Source organism: Bubalus kerabau, chromosome 4, assembly GCF_029407905.1.
Source record: "Bubalus kerabau isolate K-KA32 ecotype Philippines breed swamp buffalo chromosome 4, PCC_UOA_SB_1v2, whole genome shotgun sequence".
NCBI classification, from domain to species: Eukaryota; Metazoa; Chordata; class Mammalia; order Artiodactyla; family Bovidae; genus Bubalus; species Bubalus kerabau.
The window spans coordinates 67,403,222-67,426,756 of NC_073627.1; the positions used below are offsets into that span (position 1 = coordinate 67,403,222).

At 40.5% G+C, this 23,535-nt stretch overlaps 2 protein-coding genes across 2 annotated transcripts in view; one reads left to right on the forward strand and one right to left on the reverse strand.

Moving 5' to 3' along the window:
- LOC129650897 (kynurenine/alpha-aminoadipate aminotransferase, mitochondrial-like) overlaps nt 1-17,640 on the reverse strand; it is a 25,629-nt gene extending 7,989 nt beyond the window's left edge. Inside the window, exons 1-7 of the mRNA XM_055579678.1 lie at nt 17,442-17,640; nt 16,349-16,414; nt 15,227-15,309; nt 14,687-14,783; nt 11,791-11,852; nt 11,460-11,524; nt 9,181-9,287 (exon numbers count right to left, since the gene is read on the reverse strand). Coding sequence (XP_055435653.1) covers nt 9,181-9,287; nt 11,460-11,524; nt 11,791-11,852; nt 14,687-14,783; nt 15,227-15,309; nt 16,349-16,414; nt 17,442-17,630 — 669 coding nt within the window. The 5' untranslated portion in view covers nt 17,631-17,640. The remainder of the gene's footprint in view (nt 1-9,180; nt 9,288-11,459; nt 11,525-11,790; nt 11,853-14,686; nt 14,784-15,226; nt 15,310-16,348; nt 16,415-17,441) is intronic.
- Nucleotides 1-23,535, forward strand: part of LOC129649798 (uncharacterized) — a 331,142-nt gene that overhangs the window by 80,958 nt on the left and 226,649 nt on the right. The window lies entirely within an intron of this gene.

The window sequence follows — 23,535 nt, forward strand, 5'->3', positions numbered from 1 at the left end:
GCATTGCCTTTCTTTGGGATTGGAATGAAAACTTCCCTTTTCCAGTCCTGTGGCCACTGCTGAGTTTTCCAAATTTGCTGGCATATTGAGTGCAGCACTTTCACAGCATTATCTTTCAGGATTTGAAATAGCTCAACTGGAATCCCATCACCTCCACTAGCTTTGTTTGAAGTGATGCTTTCTAAGGCCCACTTGACTTCACATTCCAGGATGTCTGGTTCTAGGTGAGTGATCACACCATCGTGATTATCTGGGTCATGAAGATCTTTTTGTACAGTTCTTCTGTGTATTCTTGCCATCTCTTCTTAATATCTTCTGCTTCTGTTAGGTCCATACCATTTCTGTCCTTTATCGATCCCATCTTTGCATGAAGTGTTCCCTTGGTATCTCTAATTTTCTTGAAGAGATCTCTAGTCTTTCCCATTCTGTTGTTTTCCTCTATTTCTTTGCATTGATCGCTGAAGAAGGCTTATATAAGAATATATGTTCTTATTGCCATTTAATTAATTGTTTGGGGTTTGTTTTTATAGATCTTTTTTCTTCCCCTCTTCTTTTGTTCTCTTGTGATTTGATGATTAACTTTTGTATTGTGTTTAGATTCCTTTTTCTTTTTTGTGTGTATCTATTTTAGATTTTTGGTTTGTGGTTATCATGAGGTTTTGACATAGCATCTATATACAAGATCGTTTTAAGTTACTGGTCTTTTAATTTCAAAGTTATTTCCAGTATCCTATGTTTATGCTGTACTCTTCTCACGATTGCTGGTTAGAAGCATTTACTGTATGTTTGCCTTTGTATGTATGAATGAGCTTTTCCATTCATAATTTCTTTGTTTTTAGTTGTGGCCTTTTCTTTTCTATCTAGAGCAGTTCCTTTAGCATTTGTTGCAAAGTTGGTCTGAAAGTGAAAAAAGATGTTAGTTGCTCAGTCGTGTCTGACGCTGTGACCAAATGGACTGTAGCCCACCAGTCTCCTCTGTTCATGGAATTCTCCAGGCAAGAACACTGAAGTGGGTAGCCATTCCTTTCTCCAAGAGATCCTCCTGACCCTGGGTCTCCTGTATTGCAGGCAGATTCTTTACCGTCTGAGCCACCAAGAATTCCCTGGTGGTTCAGATAGTAATGCTTTTCAGTCTCTGATGAAATGCTTTTCATTTCTCTGTAGAATCTGCATGAGAGCCTTGCTGGATATTCTCAGTTGTAAGTCCTTTCCTTTTATCACTTTAAATATATCATGTCACTCCCTTCTGACTTGCACAATTTCCACTGAGAAACCAGCTAACTTTATGGGGATTCCTTTGCACATTATTTATTGCCTTTTCCCTTATTACTTTTAATATTTTTTCTTTAATTTTTGTCAATTTTAGTACTATGCCTCTCAGTGTGTTCCTCTCTGGGTTTATCCTGCCTAGGGCTCTCTGAACCTTCTGACAACTCTTAATTTTAGGTTAGCTTGAAATAACCATAGTGATTCTCACCAGGGCTCAATGCTGCAGCTCATTCAGATGCTGGGAAAATAATAGCCATGATGGAGACATTTATATATATATATATAAGGAAGGTGGGAATAACAGTGACATAAGTGTCCTAATTCCTCAAAGAACCTGATAACTTTATAAGGACTAGATCATGGAACGTAGGTAAAGTTTTCTACAGCAACAGAAAACAGATACAGGGTATTTTTGATACTGTCCTAATGACATCCTATTCTTGTACATATTATGTGTACATGCACAGAAACATCTAAAAGGCTGGCTGATGAATGCTGAGGCTGAGACAGCCAGCAACTTTAACTTTATTGCTTATTCTTCCTGGATTGTTTGAAAACATTTAGATCAGCATATATTTAATAATCAGATGAGGGAAATAAAGATCATAAAGGTGAGAAAGAAAATCATTAAAAAGTATATTCTAAGTACCTGAAAGGAGTGTAGTAGCCAGAAATCCTGTAACTGATATGAATACATTTTTGAAGTTGTGTAGTATCATAAAAATACAATTTAGTCAATTTTTCTATGTCCTGGATCTCTCCTCCTCATTTAGAATTAGCAAGCAGACCTCTAGGTATGTTTAGTTTTAGAATTTTATTTTAAAGAGATTCCTATGCCATAATATAATGTCTGTGATCCTCTTACTGAGAATTATGCCCAATGGTCAAATTCTAACAACTTTTGCAATACATTTTTATTAAATTTAATTAAAAATAGAGTTTACATGATATACCATTTTGAATTTGATTATATTCTTACAAACAATTTACTGTAAAATGTTAGTTTCAAAGAAAATTTATGGGAAATTATAAAGCGACTATCAGTTCAGTTCAGTTGCTTAGTTTTGTCCAACTGTTTGTGACCCCATGGACTGCAGCATGCAGGGCTTCCCTGTCCATCACTAACTCCCAGAGCTTGCTCAGACTCATGTCTATTGAGTTGGTGATGCCATCCAACCATCTCATCCTCTGTAGTTACCTTCTTCTCCTGCCTTCAATCTTTCCCAACATCAGGGTCTTTTTAAACGAGTCAGCTCTTCGCATCAGGAGGCCAAAGTATTGGAGTTTCAGCTTCAGCATCAGTCCTTCCAATGAATATTCAGGACTGATTTCCTTGAGGATGGACTGATTTGATCTCCTTGCAGTCCTTCTCCAATACCACAGTTCAGAAGCATCAATTCTTTGGCGCTCAGCTTTCTTTATAGTCCAACTCTCACATCCATACATGACTACTGGAAAAACCATAGCTTTGACTAGACAGACCTTTGTTGGTAAAGTAATGTCTTTGCTTTTTTGTATGCTGTTTAGGTTTGTCATAACTTTTCTTTCAAGGAGCACACGTCTTTTAATTTCATGGCTGCAGTCACCATCTGCAGTGATTTGGGAGCCCGAGAAAATAAAGACTGTCACTGTTTCCACTGTTTCCCCATCTGTTTGCCATGAAGTGATGGGACTGGATGCCATGATCTTAGTTTTTTGAATGTTGAGTTTTAAGCCAGTTTTTTCACTCTCCTCTTTCACTTTCATCAAGAGGCTCTTTAATTCCTCTTCACTTTCTGCCATAAGGGTGGTGTCATCTGCGTATCTGAGGTTATTGATGTCTCCCGGCAGTCTTGATTCCAGCTTGTGCTTCCTCCAGCCTGGTATTTTACTGTGATAAGTATGAAAAGGCAGAAAGCGACTAGAGAGTTCTTTACAATAAAACCCGTGATAAGGATATCATTTGGGGGGTTGAAAATTTATCAAAAGGATTATAAATATATTTTGGTATTCTGATGGTTTCAAGGGCACTTTAAAAGTTTTGTAGTTAAATTTTTACAAATGTGACATATTTGTTGAAACCCAATCTGTAAGTCTTACACCAGTGATCATTTCTTCTTGCTAAATCATAGAAATAATTTATCTGAAATCCATGAGTGCTACAAAGAGTTTGATTTCTTCATAGAGATTCTTCTATAAGTTGGGCTAATCTCTGAAAGGCCTAAAATAAGACAGAGAGGAGAATTACTGAAATTAACATGGTTTTTGGGCTTCCTTTGTGGCTCAGCTTGTAAAGAATCTACCTGCAATGTAGGAGACCTGGGTTCTACTCCTGCATTGGGAAGGTTCCCTGAAGAAGGAAAAGGCTACCCCCTCCAGAATTCTGGCCTGGAGAATTCCATGGACTACATAGTTCATGGGGTCACAAAGAGTTGGACATGACTGAGCAACTTTCACTTTCAAGAGGCTTTAGGAGAATTCTGCCATAACATTAAAAATTTAAAAAAGGAGTCTTATCTTATGTTGAGATCAGATAATGAAAGCTCAGGGTTAACCTCAGGTTTATCTGGGTTGTATGCCATCATGTCCACTAATATATGGAAACATGTCAGAATCCCAGACATTAAAAAGACATTTTTTTTACCCTCAAGTTCATCATTTTTTCTGAGAACACCAATTATTTTATTTTTTCAAATATTCTTTCATCTGCATATGCCTTATATGTAGTTTCAGTTGTCCAACTCTACTCATATATAACTTATGAAGAGCATATTTAATGATGTGAGAAAGCGAGTAAATCAAGAACACACCCAGAAACACCCGATCTCCAAGGATAAGTATTATACTCTTCTTGCAGTTACTGGATTTCAGTGTATGGCTCTTCTGTGAGTTCCTGACATGGTAGTAGTTAGGAACTTGCTTCTTTCTTCATATTATCCTGATTAAAGCTGGACTTTTTGATTAATCAATAAGCTAATTCTAATCATCAATATTAGTCTATTTGACCCTTGTTGATATTCTTCCTTCAGAGAAAGAGTCTGATGGCTTCATGAATTTGTACTCTGACTCATGTTAATTTTATGCAGGAGGGAAAGAGGTTCTGTTTATAACATGTTGATGATCTGTCAACACTGTTGAGTTAGGTCTGAAATCTATTCACAAAATCAATAAAATTCAACTCCAAGTTGGTCTCATTACCTTTCCATAGAAGTCTGGCAACTTCTTTGAGTTATACTTCATGACTTTCCAATTATTCCCATTTTCCAGAAACCAAAGGAGACATGAAATAATGTTGTAACTCACAAAATGAACACAAAAAATAAATTGATAACTCACCATGTCCATCTGTTCTGGAGAAGCTGAAGAGAAGGATGCTCTGAAGTAGGGGCAAGGAGCTGAACTATCCATGTAGAAACCATATCCTGGAAGCATGAATATCTGAGAGAGTTTTGGAAAATAGGTAATTAAAGGAAAAATAAAAATAGAGGTAAATCTAATCTCAGAGTGTCAGAGGACTTTCTGAGTTTAAAAGCAATGAAAGAAATTTCAAGAGAAAAAACAACCTACAGAAAAATTCTGCATGTCATACAATAAACAAAACTAAAAGCACAGAAACAGGAAAAGTATTTAGGATAAATATGGCAGTCCTATCTCTTCTCTGTATACTAAAATAATGCACAGAAAGAGAAGAAAAACACTACATTTTAGCTTTAATGGACAAAGGACAGATCCTACAGGCAACAGAAATTGTAATAAACATAATAACCATTTAATGTAACTAGAAAAGTAAAATAAATTCTAACAATGAAATATTCTTTATGAGATATCAAGTTTGGAAGTGACCTTTAAGTTGGGACTTCAAAGATAAGTAGGTATTGACCAAACAAAATGCAAGGAAAGAGTCCTTTGGGGAGAAGAAACAGAGTGTAGAGGCCTGAAGATGCGAAGAAAATGGGTCACTCAAAGAGGTGGAAACAATACTTAGACTGGAGGAATAAAATGGCAAGTAATTCTGTCAAAACTCTGGGACACTGTCTCCTTTCGGTGACATCTGTGGCTGCCAGCTTGCTGCCCCCACGCAAGTGTCCTCTGCTTCCTAGGCATGCAAACACACTGTTCCCAGCCTCTTTCTAGATGCTCATGGCCAAGTGATTGAATCCCAACCAGGGAGGGGAAGTCTTGGTGTTACTTCCTGGCCTGGCCTGTGAACATCTCCCCATGTGACCTGCCATACCCTCTGCATGCTGTTTTCATTGTGGTCCATGAATTGAAATGCCATGCAAGACAGTGGCAGGAGCCCAGGTCTCTGACTCAGGGAGGGAGCAGAAGAGCCTGTAGACCATGCCTCTGAAAATTGTGCCAGAGAAAGAAATAAACTTGGCTTGTGTTAAGTCTTTGAAATTGTTGTCTAGTAAAATCATGATATTCAAACTTCAAGTAACCGTTGTTATTACTTGTTATAAATCTGGGCTCTGGTCACTGAAGTTTGATGAACTGGGAATGAAATGATTTGGGGAACTCAGGAAAGAAGATTTTAAGGTGGAAGAAGAGTTTTTTGTCCTCATTAACAATGAAAATGTAATTTCTCCCAATATCGTGGAATAGTTTTGGGATGTGCCAGAAGCAAGTTTCTGTAGAGAAGGAGGAAATGGTAATAATCTCCTTGAATGATGACCCAAATCTGGTCTAAGGCAGAAGTGATAAAGTTGCAGACTATTTAGAAAAGTTAAAGTACATGCCACAGGGTATATGGAATAAGTGAAGGGGACTGAAAAAAACTACTATAAAATAGGAAATCTCTATCCTTAGCTCTTAGTTCAGGGAGCTATTTTCTTACACAGAAATAGCCACTTATCAAATATTCTGGATGATAATGACATTGATAAGAAAGCAAACAAAATGTAATAAAATTGACTTATTATAAGTTCAATTGCTCAGTCGTGTCTTTTCGTGACCCCATGAACTGCAGCACACAGGGCTTCCCTGTCCATCACCAGCTCCCACAGCTTGCTCAAACTCATGTCCATTGAGTCGGTGATGCTATCCAACCTCTGTCATCTCTTTTTCTCCTCCCACCTTCAGTGTTTCCCAACATCAGGGTCTTTTCCATTCAGTCAGTTCTCCACATCAGGTGGCCAAAGTATTGGAGCTTCAGCTTCAGCATCAGTCCTTCCAAAGAATATTCAAGGCTGATTGCCTGAGGATTGACTGGTTTTATCTCCTTGCAGTCCAAGGGACTCTCAAGAGTCTTCTCCAACACCACAGTTCAAAAGCATCAATTCTTTGGCGCTCAGCTTTCTTCACAGTCCAACTCTCACATCCATACATGATCACTGAAAAAACCATAACCTTGACTAGACGGACTTTTGTTGGCAAAGTAATGTCTCTGCTTTTTAATATGCTGTCTAGGTTGGTCATAACTTTCCTTCCAAGGAGTAAGCATCTTTTAATTTCATGGCTGCAATCACCATCTGCAGTGATTTTGGAGCCCCCAAAATAAAATCTGACACTGTTTCCACTGTTTCTCCATCTATTTCCCATGAAGTGATGGGACCAGATGCCATGATCTTCGTTTTCTGAATGTTGAGCTTTAAGCCAACTTTTTCACTCTCCTCTTTCACTTTCATCAAGAGCCTCTTTAGTTTTTCACTTTCTGCCATAAGGGTGGTGTCATCTGCATATCTGAGCTTACTGATATTTCTCCCAGCAATCTTGATTCCAGCTTGTGCTTCATCTAGCCCAGCATTTTGCATAATGTACTCTGCATATAAGTTAAATGAGCAGGGTGACAATATACAGCCTGATGTACTCCTTTCCCAATTTGGAAATAGTCTGTTGTTCCATGTCCTTTTCTAACTGTTGCTTCTTCACCTGCATACAGATTTCTCAAGAGGCATGTCAGGTGGTCTGGTATTCCCATCTCTTGGAGAATTTTCCACAGTTTATTGTGATCCACACAGTCAAAGGCTTTGGCATAGTCAATAAAGCAGAAATAGATGCTTTTCTGGAACTCTCTTGATTTTTCCATGATCCAGCGGATGTTGGCAATTTGATCTCTGGATCCTCTGCCTTTTCTGAAACCAACTTGAACGTCAGGAAGTTCATGGTTCACATATTGCTGAAGCCTGGCTCGGAGAATTTTGAGCATTACTTTACTAGTGTGTGAGATGAGTGCAATTGTGCGGTGGTTTGAGCATTCTTTGGCATTGCCTTTCTTTGGGATTGGAATGAAAACTGCCCTTTTCCAGTCCTGTGGCCACTGCTGAGTTTTCCCAATTTGCTGGCATATTGAGTGCAACACTTTCACAGCATCATCTTTCAGGATTTGAAATAGCTCAACTGGAATTCCATCACCTCCACTAGCTTTGTTCATAGTGATGCCTCCTAGGGCCCACTTGACTTCACATTCCAGGATGTCCGGCTCTAGGTGAGTGATCACACCATCGTGATTATCTGGGTCGTGAAAATCTTTTTTGTACAGTTCTTCTGTGTATTCTTGCCATCTCTTCTTAATATCTTCTGCTTCTGTTAGGTCCATAGCATTTCTGTCCTTTATCGATCCCATCTTTGCATGAAATGTTGCCTTGGTATCTCTAATTTTCTTGAAGAGATCTCTAGTCTTTCCCATTGGGTTGTTTTCATCTATTTCTTTGCATTGATTGCCGAGGAAGGCTTTCTTATCTCTTCTTGCTATTCTTTGGAACTCTGCATTCAGATGCTTATATCTTTCCTTTTCTACTTTGCTTTTAGCTTCTCTTCTTTTCACAGCTATTTGTAAGGCCTCCCCAGACAGCCATTTTGCTTTTTTGCATTTCTTTTCCATGGGGATGTTCTTGATCCCTGTCTCCTGTACAATGTCACGAACCTCAGTCCATAGTTCATCAGGCACTCTATCTATCAGATCTAGGCCCTTAAATCTATTTCTCATGTCCACTGTATAATCATAAGGGGTTTGATTTAGGTCATACCTGAATGGTCTAGTATAATGCCATTTGCAGCATGGATACACCTGGAGATTATCACACTAAGTGAAATCACACAGAGAAAAACAAATATGTGATTAAACTGTATGTGGAATCTAAAAAAAATGATACATATGAACTTATTTATAAAACGGAAACAGACTCGGAGATTTAGAAAAGTTTACCAAAGGGGAAATGTTGGTGGTGTGTGTGGAAAGGATAAATCAGGAGTTTGGAATTAACATATACACACTACCATATGTAAAATAATCAATAAGAACCTACTTGTATAGCACAGGGAATTGACTCAGTATCTTATAACAACCTATATGGGAAAAGAATCTGAAAGGCATAAATATATGCCTATGTATAACTGAAGCAATTTTATGTATACCTGAAACTAACACAGCATGGTAAATCAACTATACCTCAATATAAAATAAAAATTAAAAAGTGACATTATGCTTTAATGAAGTACAATGCCACCCTGAGTGTGCTTTGCTTTCATAAGGGAAAAACCCTTCTATTTTAAATACTAATGGCTAACACTTATCAAGCATTTACTATGTGCCAGGCATTAGTCTAGGAGTTTTTTCCATGTTGATTCCTTTCATGATAGCAATCCTAAGAAGGAGAGATTCCTATTATCTCCTTTTTTCAGATGAGACTCAAGGAGGACACCTCACTCAACACCACGTATCATGAAGGACTGGAGCTGGGATTCACACCCAAGGACTGTGGCTCCCAAAACTGTGCTCTGGCCACTAAGATAACCAGTAGCTGAGCTGAATGACTGTATTTCCCCTACTTAGGAGACTAATTCTGTAACCCCAAATCTATCATGATCTTAATAATGAGATAGTGTATCTGATAGGCAAATATTATGCCTTGTGCTAGTTGGCAACGATAAACATCTCACAATTTTTATTAAGAAATTACAGAAAAAGTTTAGCTTTTCCTCCTGTCTTACCTCATTCTTAACAGCTTTTTCTTCAATCAGTTTTCTTACATCATGAATGCCCTTAATTTTCACCCACAGAAACATTCCAGCAGTAGGAACTTGCCATTCTGCCAAACCTACAAAGAAAAGAAGAGAAGAAATATTTTCTGAGTCCAGTTTTCATGATGTCAGTTATATCACTTAAATGACAAATGACAGTAATTGTAAACTAGCATTTCCAATGGAGAAGGCGATGGCACCCCACTCCAGTACTCTTGCCTGGACAATCCCATGGATGGAGGAGCCTGGCAGGCTGCAGTCCATGGGGTCGCTGAGGGTCGGACATGACTGAGCGACTTCACTTTCACTTTTCACTTTCATGCATTGGAGAAGGAAATGGCAACCCACTCCAGTGTTCTTGCTTGGAGAATCCCAGGGATGGGGGAGCCTAGCGGGCTGCCATCTATGGGGTCGCACAGAGTCGGACATGACTGAAGCGACTTAGCAGCAGCAGCAGCAGCATTTCCAAAAAAGTTCCTTCAGTGACAGAATTTTAAAAAATATATTTTTATGAGTCCTGAAATTGGATGTTCTGAGTTTTATTTCAAAAAGTGAGGGGAAGTTTTGAAAGGGAGAAAGGGGACTCATGTGTATGTATAGGATTTTAGTGGGTTTTAGGACCATGCAGAAACTCCGGTGTCATGCCCATCTCTCTTCCTTAGAGCTGTCCCTAAGACATACATGTCTCTTTCAAATTGTAGGAGAGGATTCCTCAACTCCTTCTAGAATCTTACTAGTGTTTCAGTAAATTGTTCAGAAGTGTAATGAATTGACGTTTTTATCAGAATGTAATTAGTTATAAAAGTAATACTTAAAACTAAGGAATTCTGGGTGCATTTTTAGGCTTTATGTTTCATTGAATATAAGGATAGAGAAACCAAGAAGGAAGAAAATTATTTTGATTTTAATTATTACCATTTTAAAAAACTTGCTGTTGATTAAAACCTTTTTTCAACTTTACAGTGTGGTAAAATAGTACTCTTATAAAAAATACTAATTGTATTTTTACCAGGACTTCATAGGGAAGAAGGTATGATGGAAATTAGGAATTGATACCTTGTATTAGGGCTTCCCAGGTGGCTGAGTCCTAAAGAGTCCACCAGCAATGCAGGAGACCTGGGTTTGATCCCTGGGTCGGAAAGATGCCTGGAGAAGGGAATGGCAACCCGCTCCAGTATTCTTGCCTAGAGAATCCCATGGGCGGAGGAGCCTGGTGGGCTACAGTCCACAGGGCACATACAGTCGGACTGAGCCACGTTCACTTCACTGTGTATTCACCGTTATTTTTGCCAAAGGCATTTTTAGTGGTGTAATTAAAGCCATGAAATTCATTTTACTTTCTTCCTTAATAGAAAATTAAATCTAAACCATCCTGAAATCAAATTAGCAATATAAAAGATTAGATAGTAGATAAATGAAGTTAATGATTAAAAGGCCAATCATCAGTAACGAAAAACCTGCCAAAGATTGCAGTATTTTGTTTTATAGAGTCAGAAAGAATTATGTTGTTGATTTCACAATTCCTCTTCTCTTTGGAGCAACATTTTGAAAACCTTTTTGGTTCAGAGATTATTTGGCTCTCAGTAGCTTACTGCTGGTTGATTGTTAGATTGGTTGGTCTTTTCTTCTTTAAACCACAGATTCTGTGCAGCAGTCAGGTATGGTAGAAATGCTGTAATCGTGGCAGGGTTATTGCTGGTTGGTTGTTAGATTGGTTGGTCTTTTCTTCTTTAAACCACACACTCTGTGCAGCAGTTAGGTGTAGTAGAAATGCTGTATTTGTGGCAGGGTTACTGCTGTTGCTTCTGACATTATTTATAGGGTACCACTTTCGTTTTTGAAAAGTACTTATTTCTGACTGCGTTGCATCTTCACTGTTGTGTGTGGGCTTTCTCTGGTTGTGGTAAGCAGGGGCTATTCTAGTTGCCGTGCACAGGCTTCTCACTGTGGCTTCTCATGCTGCAGAGCGTGGGCTCTAGAGTGCCAGTCTGACAGTCGTGGTGCCTGGGCTTAGTTGCCTGGGGCATATGGGATCTTCTTAGAACAGGGATTGAAGAGGTGTCCCTTGCATTGCAAGGCATATTCTTAACCATTGCATACCAGAGAAGACCTAGAGTAACATTTTCTTGACCAGAATAGGCCTGGACCCTATTTCCTTCCCCAGGGTTATTAACAATACTCCATGGTATCACTCACTCATAGAAGGACTACTGCTTGCTCATCCAGGACAGGATGTATGTTCTACTCACCACTTAACCACTTGTCTGCTGCTGCCAGTAATGCATCCCTCTGCTTCCGGTAGAAATCAATAACCCTAGAGGAAGAAAACAATGAAAAATATGTGTTTGCTACACTGATTGTAGAAACCAAAAGGCTCTGGAGTCCACTCTATAAGAATCTATTTTGTATCTTGATGAAAATGTTGAAACTCATTGAGGGAATAGAGCATATTTATTTGACCTGTCAGGTAGTAAACTTTGTATCATTGTGATTTTTCCATTGTTTTGGAATAATTCAAAACAGAAAATTAATCAAGTGAAGTCCATTTCTATATAAACTATGGAACCTAAAATACAGTACCTGTCGATGTAAGTCAGAAAGCCCTCTTCTCCCCACTGATGCAGAAGTTGTGATACCAGGAGCTAAAAGGCATGAGAAATAACAAGGTTCATCCTCTAAAATGTACTTTTTGTCAAATGTAACAGCAAATCACTCTTGGTTATGTACAAACCACACTAAGAAGATGCAATAAGCTGCACCAAGCTTTATAGGGCCAGTGACTTATAACAATGTTGCTTAATAACAATGACAACAATAATAACAAATATTTATATGGTCCTTGGTATATCCAAGAAACTGCTGTACCATACATTTCAGCAAAGTTGGTCTTTGCAATACCCTTATTAGACAGGCCGTTATTTCTCTCTACTCATATTGAGACTGAGACATTGCTGCTGCTGCTGCTGCTGCTGCTGCTAAGTCACTTCAGTCATGTCCAACTCTGTGCAACCCCATAGACGGAAGCCCACAAGGCTCCCCCATCCCTGGGATTCTCCAGGCAAGAACACTGGAGTGGGTTGCCATTTCCTTCTCCAATGCATGAAAGTGAAAAGTGAAAGTGAGGTTGCTCAGTTGTGTTCGATTCTTAGTGACCCCATGGACTACAGCCTACCAGGCTCCTCCATCCATGGGATTTTCTAGGCAGGAGTACTGGAGTGGGGTGCCATTGCCTTCCCTGACTGAGGCATTAGGTGAAGTTAAATTTCCTGTGATCACTGTTGGTCACAAATCCTGGACTCAAGTCAGAACGTCCAGGCCCAGATCCATTCAATAACTGCGGCCCTTCACAGCCTCTTGAAATAATGGTGTGTTACTTCACCAAACCTCTTCCATCCTGATGAGTTTTTATGGGGTTCCTGGACTAGATGCCAGGACACAAGGTGAATAAGATCTCTGACTCTAGGAGCTTGGTCTACACCTTGAAACAGCTCAGGTATATTTAAATCTCTTTTGCCTTTTGGAGCAAACATCTGTGGTATCTGATCTTCTAATTCAGCCCATAGGGAAATAGAGAAGCAGTCAAATGACTTCACTTCCTGACACCTTCACATTGTCTTATTTGCCTGCATCCATTTTATGATCTGATTTTAGACATTCCTGTTTCCTAAATTGTCCTAAATTCCTAAATTTTCTAAATTGTATTCAGCGATCAATGCAAAGAAATAGAGGAAAACAATAGAATAGGAAAGACTGGAGATCTCTTCAAGAAAATTACAGATACCAAGGGAACATTCCATGCAAAGATGGGCTCGATAAAGGACAGAAATGCTATGGACCTAACAGAAGCAGAAGATATTAAGAAGAGATGGCAAGAATACACAGAAGAACTGTACAAAAAAGATCTTCACGACCCAGATAATCACGATGGTGTGATCACTCACCTAGAGCCAGACATCCTGGAATGTGAAGTCAAGTGGGTCTTAGAAAGCATCACTATGAACAAAGCTAGTGGCGGTGATGGAATTACAGTTGAGCTATTCCAAATCCTGAAATATGATGCTGTAAAAGTGCTGCACTCAATATGCCAGCAAATTTGGAAAACTCAGCAGTGGCCACAGGACTGGAAAAGGTCAGTTTTCATTCCAATCCCAAAGAAAGGCTCAAACTACTGCACAATTGCATTCATCTCACACGCTAGTAAAGTAATGCTAAAAATTCTCCAAGCCAGGCTTCAGCAATATGTGAACCACGAACTTCCTGATGTTCAAGCTGGTTTTAGAAAAGGCAGAGGAACCAGAGATCAAATTGCCAACATCCGCTGGATCATGGAAAAATCAAGAGAGTTCCAGAAAAGCATCTATTTCTGCTTTATTGACTATGCCAAAGCCTTTGACTGTGTGGGTCACAATAAACTGTGGAAAATTCTTCAAGAGATGGGAATACCAGATCACCTGACCTGCTTCTTGAGAAATTTGTATGCAGGTCAGGAAGCAACAGTTAGAACTGGACATGGAACAAGAGACTGGTTCCAAATAGCAAAAGGAGTTCTTCAAGGCTGTATATTGTCACCCTGCTTATTTAACTTCTATGCAGAGTACATCATGAGAAACGCTGGACTGGAAGAAACACAAGCTGGAATCAAGATTGCCAGGAGAAATATCAATAACCTCAGATATGCAGATGACACCACCCTTATGGCACAAAGTGAAGAGGAACTAAAAATCCTCTTGATGAAAGTGAAAGTGGAGAGTGAAAAAGTTGGCTTGAAGCTCAACATTCAGAAAACGAAGATCATGGCATCTGGTCCCATCACCTCATGGGAAATAGATGGGGAAACCGTGGAAATGGTGTCCAACTTTATTTTTTTGGGCTCCAAAATCACTGCAGATGGTGACTGCAGCCATGAAATTAAAAGATGCTTACTCCTTGGAAGGAAAGTTATGACTAACCTAGATAGCATATTCAAAAGCAGAGACATTACTTTGCCAACAAAAGTCTGTCTAGTCAAGGCTATGGTTTTTCCTGTGGTCATGTATGGATGTGAGAGTTGGACTGTGAAGAAAGCTGAGCACTGAAGAATTGATGCTTTTGAACTGTGGTGTTGGAGAAGACTCTTGAGAGTCCCTTGGACTGCAAGGAGATCCAACCAGTCCATTCTGAAGGAGATCAGCCCTGGGATTTCTTTGGAAGGAATGATGCTGAAGCTGAAACTCCAGTACTTTGGCCACGTCATGCGAAGAGTTGACTCATTGGAAAAGACTGTGATGCTGGGAGGGATTGGGGGCAGGAGGAGAAGGGGACGACAGAGGATGAGATGGCTGGATGGCATCACTGACTCAGTGGACGTGAGTCTGAGTGAACTCCGGGAGTTGGTGTTGGACAGGGAGGCCTGGTGTGCTGCGATTCATGGGGTCACAAAGAGTTGGACACGACTGAGCGACTGAACTGAACTGAACTGAACTGAAATTGTCCTTACCTGACTAAAAGTGCTGGTGTTCAATGTTGAAACTTGTATGTGTAAAACAATTCTCTCGATCAAGGGCTTTGGACCAGTTATAAACCCTACTCTCAACCTGCACAAAGACAGAAAAGGCATATTATCAACCCTGCTACATCAATTAACATCATGTTACTGATTTCATGGGGAAGGAGGTTGTAACCTAGGGACAAAGGAATCTAGACGGTTAACACGTTCTAGTGACACTACTTCTTATAAAAATACACATTTAAATTTAATTGTACACTTAAAATAGAGTGCATATCTGACCATATATTTCTAAATGTGTTTTTTCATACATGCAACCAAAAACCTGACCAGTCCCCCTACACCTATAACTTAATTTGACCACTGAGGATGGATTGGGAGAAAATCTGTTAGTAATTGTAATAATCTAACAGATGTGTTAAGGTGAGTGTGTACAAGCATTTTAAGTGAGAAGAACTGTCTGCACTAAAGATGCTGAGGGGCAGCCCTGTCACCTTTATCTGCAGCCTGAAGGCAGAGCCAGGGCCTTACCCCGAGGACAGGACTTTGGAAAAAGAGTCAGCTCGGATGACACGTCCATCCACGTCCAAGGAGAGAAATGTCGGTGCCCAGGGCTTGAAATGGAAGATACATACAATATTTATATCTGTTAGAGCCTGTATCCCTACTTTGTGCAGTGGGGAAACTTCACCTAGGACCTCCTTGTCCCAAGGCTTGAGATCCAGGATGAACAGTTTTCTAGGAAGGATTCCAGGAAAACTAGTTTGGAAAAGACCACATCGAAGAGAGTCATCAGCATGCAGGGCTGTTTAGAAAGGGAATGCAGACCCTTAGAACAACCAGAAACCCTGAAAAAGTATAAATGAAGATGAGCCATGTAGTCAGTGTGCAATGCTGAACCTTCCACATTTATTTCAAAGTAAATGCCCACAGGGAAGGGGGCCATGGTCATGTTTAGGGTGGGTGGTAGGCAAATATGATAGTCAGGCAAATAGATAAAAAGCCAAGAGTTGTGTTTCTTCTCAGTAGATTTGTAGTGGGGACTGAATCCGTGTGTCTGTTCTCTGCAGCCCTGAGAGCAATTCTAGTGTTAGATTTTGAGGAACCGGGCGCTGGAGTCTGGGCCATTACTGTTGTCTCCTAGGGAACAGTGCTCGGGGACAGTGGTGCACGTGGACACTGGGGAAGGATCTAGAAGTCCTTTATTGTGCAGGTGTGTTCCCATCCCTACGCGACAGGGATGGCAGGCAGGGAGCATGATGCTAGGAGCGCCCTCCTCTGCTCACAGCACATCACTGACTGAGCACAGCCCTCCGCCTTCTCTCGGAACACAGCTCCCAAGTCCTCCAGCCCATCAGCCTCCCCTGAGAGACTGAGGCTGACACCCCAGGAGACACACACTCCACATCCCTGGTACCATGTCTATGGAACTATGACCAGGATGTGGAGTCAAGACGACCCTCACCTTAACTCACATGTTCCTTCATGGGCCTGACACAGAGAGCCAGCACTATTCTAAAAGTAGGGAAATTCTAGAAAAAAAGTAAGCCTCCAGAGAGGAAAACACTCAGGATCCAGGTTAAAATCAAAGCAGCGCAGTAACTTACAACCACTTATCTACTGATTGTGTGTGGAGTTGATACCATCACTTACCTTGTTGAACTGCATAAAATAGTAAGGATCATCTTCTATGATGAGGAAGTCATATTTTCTTGCGAGCTACAGAAAGGTTGAAGGAGAATATTTATTTCTTAAGAGTTATCTAAGATGAAAATCACTTGGTATCAGAGTTCTTTGTACTCACGCATTCATTCATCCCAGCAACTGCTGAGGCCCTGCTGTCCTAGGAGGGGGAACCAGCCCTAAAGACTCTGTCCTCACAGAACTTTCATTCTGGTGGTAAAGACAGAACCTGAGCTCCTAGATAGTGACCAGAGGAGGATCAGGTGGGAGGTTCTGAGGGCCCGGCAGATGGTTGAAGAGGCTGATGTTTGAGAGAGAGAGAGACAGGGAAGCTGCAGGAGAGCTCAGGCTGCCTGGAAGGATCAGTTCTGCAGATGCTGGGGGAGATGTTTAGACTGAGAGCAGGGAACAATGGCCCTGGAGGCAGAAAATACTTGGCATGTTTTAGGGACAGAAGTTTCTAGAAGGCATAGATGTTTAAGGGACAGAAGGAAGGATATGAGAGACCCTAGCCTTACACAGAGGCCCAGGTTCCATCATTGCATGTGGCAGGTGAAGGACTTTGATACTGTTTGCAGTATGGGGTGAAGAGGCTGGAGGAGGAACTATAGGTCCACACTAGAGCAGGAAGGATGTCAAGGGCTGGTGTGGGGGTCGGGGTGGGTAACTCCGAAGTGCTCACAGGTCAGGGAGGGAGTGTGGCCAAGGAGATGGTGGGTTTGAGTAACGTGGGTGGTAGGAGCCACTGTATGGGCTGGAGGTGGGGGATGAAGAGAAGACAGAAGGAAGAGATGGGTGTAAGAGGTGAGTGTAACATCCCACGAAGAGTAGCATCTCTTTCAGTGAAAATATCAATTAAAGGGAAAGAAACATCATAGTCAACCAGACTGTAGTAAATTCTTGTGTTTAAATTTGTGGCAACACTGGTATAGATGACTTTGTTTTATTAAAAACCATCTTCATTGTGAGCAAGGGGCCAATAAGAGAAGGAACTTGAGAATACTCTTCTAAAGAGTCAGAAAGAAACAAGAACAAAAGTACGTAACACCTTCTTTGAAAATACCTCATAGATTTCCCTTTTGCGCTCAGCTGTTAATGAGTTCCCAGAGGGGTTGTTGCCATTTGGGACAGTGTAAAGAAATTTGGGGCTGTTTTTCTCAGGGTCCTTTGAATCTTCTGGTTTCCATTTGGAAAGTATTTCTCTGAGGGAGTCTGGAATAATCCCGTGCTCATCACTGGAAACATTAATCATGTTGCAGCCCAGGGGTTGCAGCTGTCAAGTACACAGAGAAAAGCAAATCCAAGATTGAGACATGATTACAAAATATCAGTGCCAAGGGTTCTTACATTAAGGAGAATGTTATCATTTACCCTTCGCAAACCTTCCCTCAGCTTTATGCCCACGCTGCATTATCTTCACAATTATGATTAGAACTGGTTCATAAAATAGGTGTTTATTAAGGAATGTTTTTTGACCCAGTAAATCAATCATAGAAAGCATCTGTGATGCTAATACATGAAATAGTTATAAGCAGAGGTGATACTCAAAATATTGGACAAGTGGTGTAGCATGGGAGCAACAGACACAGAGCAGGGTGGAATGGGGTCCTGGAGACTCCCCACCATGCCAGCATTAGCTCTGCACTGTGGGGGTTCAGGGTGGTCTCAGGAGAGGGGTCGGGGGGGCCAGGGTGGTGCTGGGGCACCAAGGAGCATCAGGGCTGTGGCTCCGCAAGGGATGTGCAAGTGTTTCAATACTGTACCGACTACAGAGGCTGAAGTCGAAAGTAGTGGCCTTACTTATAGACAGAGTTTTGTGAAAGACTTGTGTTTTCATATTTTATGTTTATGGATGAACAAAAGAAAAAAAACATGAGACTTAGTAAATAAGAAGGAAAGGAAAACATCCACAAAATGAAAAGACAACCTATGGATTGGGAGAAAATATTTAGAACAATGCATTTGACAAGGGATGAATTTCCAAATTATACAAACAACTCACACAATTCAATATCAAACAAACAAAAACAAAAACAACTCAGTCAGAAAGTGGACAGAAGTCCTAAATAGATATTTCTCCAAAGAAGATGTACAGATGGCCAACATGCACTTGACAAGACACTCAACATGGCTAATTATAGAGAAAAGCTAATGAAAACTACAGTGAGGCATATCTCACACCAGTCAGAATGACTATGACCAAAAAGTCTGTAAGCAATAAATGCTGGAGAGGTCCAATTTGTTTATTTTTGCTTTTATTTCCAATATTCTGGGAGGTGGGTCATAGAGGATGCTGCTGTGATGTATGTCGGAGAGTGTTTTGCCTATGTTCTCCTTTAGGAGTTTTATAGTTTCTGGTCTTACGTTTAGATCTTTCATCCATTTTGAGTTTATTTTTGTGTATGGTGTTAGAAAGTGCTCTAGTTTCATTCTTTTACAAGTGGTTGGCCAGTTTTCCCAGCACCACTTGTTAAAGAGATTGTCTTTAATCCATTGTATATTCTTGCCTCCTTTGTCAAAGATAAGGTGTCCATGTGTGTGTGGATTTATCTCTGGGCTTTCTATTATTTTGTTCCATTGATCTATATTTCTGTCTTTGTGCCAGTACCATACTGTCTTGATGACTGTGGCTTTGTAGTAGAGCCTGAAGTCAGGTAGGTTGATTCCTCCAGTTCCATTCTTCTTTCTCAAGATAGCTTTGGCTATTCGAGGTTTCTTGTATTTCCATACAAACTGCGAAATTATTTGTTCTAGCTCTGTGAAGAATACCGTTGGTAGCTTGATAGGGATTGCATTAAATCTATAAATTGCTTTGGGAAATAAAAGCAAAAATAAACAAATGGGACCTAATTAAACTTAAAAGCTTCTGCACAACAAAGGAAACTATAAGCAAGGTGAAAAGACAGGCTTCAGAATGGGAGAAAATAATAGCAAATGAAGCAACTGACAAACAACTAATCTCAAAAATATACAAGCAACTCCTATAGCTCAATTCCAGAAAAATAAATGACCCAATCAAAAAATGGGCCAAAGAACTAAATAGACATTTCTTCAAAGAAGACATACAGATGGCTAACAAACACATGAAAGATGCTCAACATCACTCATTATCAGAGAAATGCAAATCAAAACCACTATGAGGTACCATTTCACGACAGTCAGAATGGCTGCGATCCAAAAGTCTACAAGCAATAAATGCTGGAGAGGGTGTGGAGAAAAGGGAACCCTCTTACACTGTTGGTGGGAATGCAAACTAGTACAGCCACTATGGAGAACAGTGTGGAGATTCCTTAAAAAACTGGAAATAGAACCACCTTATGATCCAGCAATCCCACTGCTGGGCATACATAATGAGGAAACCAGAATTGAAAGAGACACGTGTACCCCAATGTTCATCACAGCACTGTTTATAATAGCCAGGACATGGAAGCAACCTAGATGTCCATCAGCAGATGAATGGATAAGAAAGCTATGGTACATATACACAATGGAGTATTACTCAGCCATTAAAAAGAACACATTTGAATCAGTTCTAGTGAGGTGGATGAAACTGGAGCCTATTATACAGAGTGAAGTAAGCCAGAAAGAAAAACACCAATACAGTATACTAATGCATATATATGGAATTTAGAAAGATGGTAACAATAACCCTGTATACGAGACAGCCAAAGAGACACTGATGTATAGAACAGTCTTTTGGACTCTGTGGGAGAGGGAGAGGGTGGGATGATTTGGGAGAATGACATTGAAATACGTATAATATCATATATGGAATGAGTTGCCAGTCCAGGTTCAATGCACGATACAGGATGCTTGGGGCTGGTGCACTGGGACGACCCAGAGGGATGGAATGGGGAGGGAGGAGGGAGGAGGGTTCAGGATGGGGAACACATGTATACCTGTGGCGGATTCATTTCGATATTTGGCAAAACCAATACAATATTGTAATGTTTAAAAATAAAATAAAATTAAAAAAAAATGCTGGAGAGGGTTTGGAGAGAATGGAAACTTCCTACTCTGTTGATGGAAATGTAAATCATATAGATCTTATGGAGAACTGCATGGAGGTTCACTAACAGACTAAAAATTGAGTTACATATATGATCCAGTGATCCCACTCTGGGACAATTCAAAAAATATATATCCACACCAATGTTCAGCACTATTTACAATAGTCAGGACATGGACGCAACCTAATGTCCACTGAGGGATGAATGCATAAAGAAAATGTGGTACATATATACAGTGGAATATTGTTGTTTAATCACCAGGTTGTGTCCGACTCTTTGAGACCCCATGGCCTGCAGCACACCAGGCTTCTCTGTCCCTCACCATCTTTTGGAGTTTGCCCAAATTCATGTTCATAGCATCAGTGATACCATCCAACCAACTTATCCTCTGTTACCTTTTTTGGCTTCTGCCTTCAATCTTTCCAAGCATCAGGGTCTTTTTCAGTGAGTTGGCTCTTCACATTAGGTGGCCAAAGTATTAGAGCTTCAGCTTCTGTATCAGTCCTTCCAATGAGTATTCAGGGTTGATTGACTTTAAGATTGACTGGTTTCATCTCCGTGCAGTCCAAGGGACTCTCCAGCACCACAGTTCAAAAGCATCACTTCTTCAGCACTCAGAGTTCTCAACCATACATGACTACTGGAAGGACAGTAGCCTTGACTTTCGTCGGCAAAGTGATGTCTTTGCTTTTAAACACACTGTCTAGGTTTCTTCATTGCTTTCCTGCCAAGAAGCAATTGTCTTTAATTTCATGGCTGCAGTCACCATCTGCAGTGATTTTAGAGCCCAAGAAGAGGAAATCTGTCACTGCTTCCACCTTTTCCCCTTCTATTTGCCATGAAGTGATAGGACCAGATGCCATGATCTTGGTTATTTAATATTTAGCTTTAAGCCAGCTTTTTCACTCTTGTCCTTCACCCTCATCAAGAGGATTTTTAGTTTCTCTTCACTTTCTGCCATTGGAATGGTGTCATCCACATATCTGAGATTGTTGATACTTCTCCTGGCAATCTCAATTCCAGTTTGTAACTCATCTAGGCTGGTATTTCTCATGATGGGCTCTGTATATAAGTTAAATAAACAAGATGACAATAAACAGCCTTGTCGTACTCCTTTCTCCATCCTGAACCAGTCAGTTGTTACATACAAGGTTCTGTCGCTTCTTGACCAGCATACAGATTTTTCAGGAGACAGGTAAGATGGTCTGGTATTCCCATCTCTTTAAGAGTTTTCCACAGTTGGTTATGATCCACAGTCAAAGGCTTTAGCGTAGTCAATGAAACAGAGGTAGATGTTTTTTTGGAATTCCTTTGCTTTCTCTATGATCCAGGCAATATTGGCAGTTTGACCTCTGGTCCCTCTGCCTTTTCTAAACTCAGTTTGAAAATCTTGAGGTTCTTGATTCACATAATGATGAAGCCTAGCTTGCAGGATTTTGAGCCTAATCTTACTAGCATCGGAGATGAGTGCAGTTGTCTGATGGTTTGAATCTTGTTTAATATGCCCTTCTTCGGAATTGGGATGGAGATTGAACTTTTCCAGTCCTGTGGCCATGGCTAGGTCTTCCAAATCTGCGGACATGTTGAGTGCATAACTTTAATAGCATCATCTTTTAGGATTTTAAGTAACTCTGCTGGAATTCCATCACTTCCACTAGCTTTATTGATAGCAGTGCTTTCCTAAGGCAACACTTGATTTCAAATTCCAGAATGTCTGGCTCTGGGAGAGTGCCCATACCATCATAGTTATCTGGGTCATTAAGATCTTTTATGCACAGTTCTTCTGTTTATTCTTTCCATCTCTTCTGCTTCTACAACGTCTTTAGTCTGTCCTTTATTGTGCCCTTCTTTGGATTAGATATTCCTTTGATATCTCCAATTTTCTTGAAGATATCTCTAATCGTTCCCCTTCTGTTGTTTTCCTCTATTTCTTTGCATTGTTCATTGAAGAAGGCCTACTTCTATATTCATTTCAGTTCAGTCGCTCAGTCGTGTCTGACTCTTTGCGACCCCATGAATCACAGCACACCAGGCCTCCCTGTCCATCACCAACTCCCGGAGTTCACTCAAACTCATGTTCATCAAGTTGGTGATGCCAACCAGCCATCTCATCCTCTGTTGTCCCCTTCTCCTCCTACCCCAATCCCTCCCAGCATCAGGGGCTTTTCCAATGAGTCAACTCTTCACATGAGGTGGCCAAAGTACTGGAGTTTCAGCTTCAGCATCAGTCCATCCAATGAACATCCAGGACTGATCTCTTTTAGGATGGACTGGTTGGATCTCCTTGCAGTCCAAGGGACTCTCAAGAGTCTTCCCAAACACCACAGTTCAAAAGCATCAATTCTTTGGTGCTCAGCTTTCTTCACAACTCAACTCTCACATCCATACATGACAACAAGAAAAACCATAGCCTTGACTAGACAGAACTTTGTTGGCAAAGTAATATCTCTGCCTTTCAATATACTATCTAGGTTGGTCATAAGTTTCCTTCCAAGGAGTAAGTGTCTTTTAATTTCATGGCTGCAATCACCATCTGCAGTGATTTGGGAGCCCAGAAAAATAAAGTCTGACACTGTTTCCACTGTTTCCCCATCTATTTCCCATGAAGTGATGGGACCAGATGCCATGATCTTCATTTTCTGAATGTTGAGCTTTAAGTCAACTTTTTCACTCTCCACTTTCACTTTCATCAAAAGGCTTTTTAGTTCCTCTTCACTTTCTGCCATAAGGGTGGTGCCATCTGCATATCTGAGGTTATTGATATTTCTCCTGGCAATCTTGATTCCAGCTTGTGCTTCTTCCAGTCCAGCGTTTCTCATGATGTACTCTGCATAGAAGTTAAATAATCAGGGTGACAATATACAGCTTTGACGTACTCCTTTTCCTATTTGGAACCAGTCTGTTGTTCCATGTCCAGTTCTAACTATTGCTTCCTGACCTGCATATAGGTTTCTCAAGAGGCAGGTCAGGTGGCCTGGTATTCCCATCTCGTTCAGAATTTTCTAGTTTATTGTGATCCACACAGTCAAAGGCTTTGGCATAGTCAGTAAAACAGGAATAGATGTTTTTCTGGAACTCTCTTGCTTTTTCGATGATCCAGCAGATGTTGGCAATTTGATCTCTGGTTCCTCTGCCTTTTCTAAAACC